Source organism: Mustela lutreola, chromosome 3, assembly GCF_030435805.1.
Source record: "Mustela lutreola isolate mMusLut2 chromosome 3, mMusLut2.pri, whole genome shotgun sequence".
In the NCBI taxonomy this organism is placed as follows: Eukaryota; Metazoa; Chordata; class Mammalia; order Carnivora; family Mustelidae; genus Mustela; species Mustela lutreola.
In genome coordinates, this window is record NC_081292.1 from 4,560,450 (window position 1) to 4,566,449 (window position 6,000).

Below are 6,000 nucleotides of genomic sequence, written 5' to 3' on the forward strand. Positions count from 1 at the left end.
CTCTGGCTGCACGTGCATAATTGGTCCTGCTTTCCTCCCCTCCAGCTTGGTAACACTCTGCATTTGGCATCATGTAATGTTTTCAAATGTACAGGAGGATTTCATACTTGACATTTTTGTAGAAATATGCTTCTGCCAGGAGAGCGAACCAGCTCCCTCCCACTTCCCAGTTCTCTCCTAGAGCAGGGGCGACACAAAATGCCCTCTTTCCCCATCGGAGATTAGAGCTGGCTGAGGAGTGGAGTGTGCCGTCTCCGGGCACATGGGCCTTTGGACACCAGCTCGAGAATTGAAGTGGTTTGGGGCTGTGGCTAAAAGGGCTGCTACTGCTCCAGCTCTCACATAGCTGTCTCACCTGGACATGGGCATTCTGGGCCACAGCAGGGCCATCACTGGGGAGTCGTGACATGGATGTACCTTACATCCTCCTCTTTCTACCTGCCGCTTCCTTACTAGTTCTTCATTCATTCCTTCATTCCTTCATTCCTTCATTCATTCCCTGTAATGTTTCTCCTACTAAAAATTCTTTTTCTTGTATTTGTGCTCAAGTCCCATCTCTTTTGGTTCATAAAACAAAATACGTGACCTAGATGTCAACAAGAAAGCATAAAGCGGAGGAAAGCTCAGACTCAGACAGAACTGACCGCATGTGGCAGTTACAGCAATAAGTGAGGATGGTCTGAAGTCCCCACGAACTAGCAAAAATCCCATTTAGTCACAGAAAAATATATGTTGCATAAAGGAGATTTCTGGAAACAACATGACCAAAAAAAATGAATGATGAAAAAAATGAGACAGTTTAATCCAATCTGTATGGTCCTAACTCAAATAGAGTCTTGAGTTTCCTCATAACTCACCCTTGTTGTGCTTTGAATAAGAATGCTCTTGGTGCCCTGGTCCATCTCTTCCCGGATATGAGGCTTCCTGCGGGTGTACATGCCCATAGGATCTGGAGTGTTGAGTCTGTTCACTGTTATCACCCAGTTCCTACAAGTTCCCATGAAATGCTGCGAGAACATGGGAAGTGTAAGCAAGCAGGAGTGGGTGTAGGTGCACGTGTGTGTCGGGGGGAGAGTGTGTGGCCACAGGGGCGCGCGTGAGTGTGCGCGGGAAAGAGTGTGTGGCTGTGCACATCTGTGTGCCTGTGTTTGAGCGTGTCTGTGTGTATGAGTGTGCATATGTATTTGCTAACATAGGTGTGAGTGTGCATTTCTGTGCATGTAATTGGGCCCATATGGGCTTGCACCAATGTTGTGTCGCCAAGCATGCATTTAGAAGGTGCTCACAGGCGTGTATCCGGATTGAGTGCGTGCCTGAGTGTGAGTGAATGTCAACGAGCAGGCGGGACTTCAGGTCCCAGCGTGCAGGATGTGTGAGCCAAGCTGGGCAAGTGGAAAGCTACAGAGCCCCTCGCTGCCCCTGCCCCTGCTCCTGCTCCCTGGGCCCCCCCTGCCTCTGCCCTCAGCCTGCGTCCCTCCCATCAGAGGTCACCTCTCTCTCACAGGTGAGCGAGGAGCCAAAGGGGACCCAGGTGCACCTGGAGTTGGCCTCCGAGGCGAGATGGGCCCGCCGGGCATCCCAGGTAGGGAGACTGTCCGGAGTCTGGGGGTGGGTGGCCCTCTGCCCTGGAGTGACACATCGCAGCACCCCGGGGACAGCTGGGAAGAAAGGCTGGGTTTATCTGAGAGGAGAGACGCTCACGGATTTGTTTTTGTCGAATCTTTCTGAAGCGCCGGCTTCTGGACGTACTCAGCGAACTGTCGTGTAGTCTGTGAGTTGTTGAGGGTTATTCTGTGCAGTGGTCCTGAGGAAAATGGACTTGGGGTTAAGTAAGACTGGGGAACCGTGTGTCCCTGGACTCCTTTCCAGTGCTTGTGGATTCGCCTATGCTCTGCCTCATGGAACAAATGAGGCTTATTTTGTTTATGGCGACATTTTCTCAACTCACCTGAACGTGCAGTCTTCTTCCCACCACGCACGTGTTGATGCCCCGTTACCATTTCTCAGAATGTACGTTGGGGCTTGCCGGCCAGGTGGCAGGGGGTGGTGAGGGCTCCCTGGGACGTGGGGCTCGGCGGTTGACAACCCAGACAAGGTGGGTGTGTGGAAAGATCTCTGGGGCATGGCAATGTGATGGCTCAGGAAGGGGTGCGAGCAGAAAGTGGAGCAAATTATTACCAAATTCCACCACACTGAAGTTCCTCTTTTGATTTAATTCTAGTTTATATGATCACCTGAGGTTATTTCCAAATATGAAACCTAGAGGTCATTCTAATTTTAGTATGTATAACTTCTTGATTTTCCAAATTTCCTGCACAAGATGAGTGTTGCTACTCTCATTAGAGAAGTCAACCAGAAATACACATTCAGTGTTTATTTTTAACAACTTGCCTACTTTCCAAAAGCTTCTAATATTAAGACTACTTTCCTTTCTTCTATTTTTTTTTTATTTTTTAAAGATTTTATTTTTAAGTAATCTTTGCATCCAAAGTGGGGCTCAAAACTACAACCCCAAGATCAAGACTCCTGTGCTCCCCTGACTGGGCCAGCCAGGTGCCCCAAGAATATTTTTTAAATAAGGCAATTCCAAAAAAAAAAGATTAAGAGGCAGGAGAGAAACCGTTTCAGAAGAGGAAATTGTCTGAGAATGAGGTTGGGAGAACGACTGCTCTTCAGTGACGCTCCCGGAAGGAGTTTGTGAACTGCCGGTCTTGGGCTTGATCGAGGCAAGACCGTAGAGTGAATAATGATTACCCAAGCATTCGTGAATTTTAGAGTTCATGAAATGTCTAAAGATCTTTTTAAGGGGGAATATATACCTTTTGTTTGTTTCTTTTATAGGGAGACTCAGATTTTCTAACATGGAGACTTAAGAGGTAATAGGGTTAGCCATACACTTAGCAATGAGCTTCCCAGTGGCCAAAGCAAAAAGGGACATAGATTGATGATATGGGGTATCTTCTCTGAGGACGTTTGTAGTCCTGAGCTCACACCGGGTGGAAGCAATGAGACCAGGGCTTGCCTGCCCCAGAAAGATCTTAAACACCTTCTGTTCTTTTTGTTTTTTGTTTCTTCTTGGACCAGGTCAACCCGGGGAACCTGGCTATGCGAAAGATGGTCTCCCCGGGACTCCCGGCCCTCAAGGGGAGACAGGACCAGTGGGACACCCCGGTCTCCCGGGCCCACCAGGGCCCCCTGGCCAGTGTGACCCCTCCCAGTGTGCCTACTTCGCCAGCCTTGCTGCCCGGCCTGCTAACGTGAAGGGCCCCTAGAAGATTCCAGAATGCCAGGAGGCAGTGGTGGATTTCTGAAACTTGAACTCAGAGCCTGATAAGAAGCCAGAGGTCTTGAAACATTACAGCCATGTGTCTTTTTTCTTGATTTTATCATTTGTTTTTGTCTTATTTTCTTGAGAGACCTCAACATTATTAAAACCAACAGATGCTGCCGGTCGGTCAAATTATTATTAATATTATTATTATTGTTTATTATTATTATTGTTGTTATTGTTATTATTATTATTATTTCATATAATAATGCTCCGCGAGTTTTCCCCTCTCCTCTGAAGCTGGGAGAACTTGATCATGGGGCACTGGGTTGTTTCTTGGTTCTTCTGCCAGTCCCCATGTGACACAGAGCTGCCCATTCTAAGGAAATTTATGGTGCTATGAAACCCTGACCAGACACTCGCCAGAATTACCTCTTTCCTCCAAAGGAAACAGAGAAACTGAGGCAGAGGGTTTTTATTCTTGGTCATGCCCAGAGGTCGCCACTTCCCAGGAGAGAGCCATGAAGCAGGAAGAGAAGCAACGTGCGGACGAAGAGAACGTCCTCGCTGCCCCGCGGGAAGGGCGCAGGGGAGCCCAGAAACGATCCTCGGGGAGCCGACTCAGCCACCGCCTCACTGCTTCAGGCTCTCGAAGGCAAAATCATGGCGCTCGAGTTGGCCAGGCTCCCTGGCATCCTGTGTCTCGCCAAAGACAGAGAAGTGGGTGTGGAGGAGGCATGTTCCTCTGGCTTTCTGAGCCACGGATGGGACTCCTTCAAGCTTCTCACTGTCGGTCTCCCTTCCGTTGTGAAATAAGGGGATCCAGTGACCACTGCCGTGCTTTCCTGAGGCTGGGTCTTTGGCCAAGATAGTGGCCAGAGCCGGGAGGTCTGTGCCTCCAGAGCCCACCCTGGAAATAAGGTGCGTTGAGTGTTTGTGTGTACCTGAGATGCCCCCAGGAACAGGTGCTCAATAAATCCAAGTTTCCTCCTCAGTTCGCAAGGTGATTCCTTTCTTTTTATCTCTTTCTGTTTTTCTTTAAAGACTTTATTTATTTATTTGAGAGAGAAAGCACGGGCTGGGGTAAGGGACAGAGGTGAGGGAGAAGCAGGCTGCCCACCGAGCAGGGATCCAGATGCGGGGCTCCATCCCAGGACTCGGGGATCATGACCTGAGCCGAAGGCAGACGCATAACCAACTGAGCCCCCCAGGCACCCCTGATGATTCCATTCTTACCTCCGGCATGAGCCCCTTAAGGTCTGGGATGAGTCAGTTTCCTCATGGGAGCCAAGAGCCTCAAGTTCAGGCCCCACTGAGGCACACGAGGGTGGGTGAGCATTTTCCTGCCCTCCTTTGAGGCGGCTCTGTCTTCTACATTTTTGCAGAAGCCATTTCCATGTGCACCTCCATGCAGGGTCATGGTGGGGAGGGATTGTAGCAAGGGGAGGGTTGGCTACAGGGAGACTCGGGGCCTCACCCTGCTAAAGTATGTCCAGAGACCGGCTGATTCACCGCGGGCCTGGGGGCTACGCGTGGGTTCATGTCCCAACTAACCGACTGGCTAATTGATGGACCCATCCCTCCTCTGTCATTCACCCCGGCCCAGACTCACAAGGCATATGCTGACCTAGCCCTTCCTTTTTATCACCTCTGTGTCACATGCTTCTGATCTGGGGACTAAAGTGCTGGAAGGTTCCATGTACGGAGAAGTATACTGCAATGATTTTGAAACACAGTCTGAAGCTGCTCTCCTTCCGACGTCGATGCTGATTCTGGGGTGAATGCGGGTCAGGGTCTGAGGACAGCTGTTCCGAAGGGCCTGTCCATGCAGAGGGCCTCCTACTGGAGCCGGTCTCCTGCTCACCTGCTCGGTGTACCCTCACAACCGCATGAGACACAAGGACTTGAGGAAACGGTGTGAGCAACCTTAGAGATCCTCCCATCTGGGGCCTTAGCAATGTCTTGCAACTCAGCATGTGCACATGTAAATACAGAACGGAAAACACGTAGTGATCAGATATTTAACCTGGCCACACGCGTTGCCCCATGGTGTTTACTGTTCTGTTTCAGTTTTTAAAAATGCTCATCACAGCCCATTGACTAGATATCATGACCCCCCAGTGGTTTTGAAAGATAGTCCGCTTGTCTAGAGGGAGACTGAGGCACAGAGAGAAACCTCGGGCCACAGAGCCTTGGGTAGAATCCAGTCCTCTGTGAGGCCTTGAACATTTTTTCTCTTCACGTTGCATTTGGCTCCTGAATTTTAAGTCATTCAAGTATGCTAGGAGTGGATCAAGAAAAAGGGCTTACAACTCAGGAAGAATGACGTGGTAGGACCAAAGTCTGTTTTGATCAGTGAGGTTCTCAGACACTGGGGTGGTCCCGTGAGAAGGATCTGGGCATTCCTCTTCCAGGGGCCTTGGAGACATTCAGCTCCTGGTGTGGCTCGGGAGTGGCTGTGTCGGCAGACGGAGTGGGGAATGCATTGTCTGTTCTGACCCTTTTCCAGGCATAGGGCTTGATGCATTTCTGGAAATGCACAAAAGCATCAGCACGATTGAGTATTTCCATAGTTTCCAGTTTAGAATACATTAATATGGTAGAGTGTGTCTGTGGGGAGGTGGAGTTGGAGGGAGGCCTTAGAAGACAGGACTCGCTTAGAGGACTTCATCAGCCTCTCCAGGAACCCCCCTCAGAGACCGGAACCCAGGAGCACGACCCCCTGTGAGCAG

At 50.0% G+C, this 6,000-nt stretch overlaps 1 protein-coding gene across 1 annotated transcript in view; it reads left to right on the forward strand.

Moving 5' to 3' along the window:
- COL22A1 (collagen type XXII alpha 1 chain) overlaps positions 1-4,262 on the forward strand; it is a 236,355-nt gene extending 232,093 nt beyond the window's left edge. The window contains exons 63-64 of the mRNA XM_059165552.1: positions 1,505-1,582; positions 3,085-4,262. Of these exons, the coding sequence (XP_059021535.1) occupies positions 1,505-1,582; positions 3,085-3,272 (266 nt within the window). The 3' untranslated portion in view covers positions 3,273-4,262. The remainder of the gene's footprint in view (positions 1-1,504; positions 1,583-3,084) is intronic.
- The last annotated feature ends 1,738 nt before the right edge of the window (positions 4,263-6,000 follow it).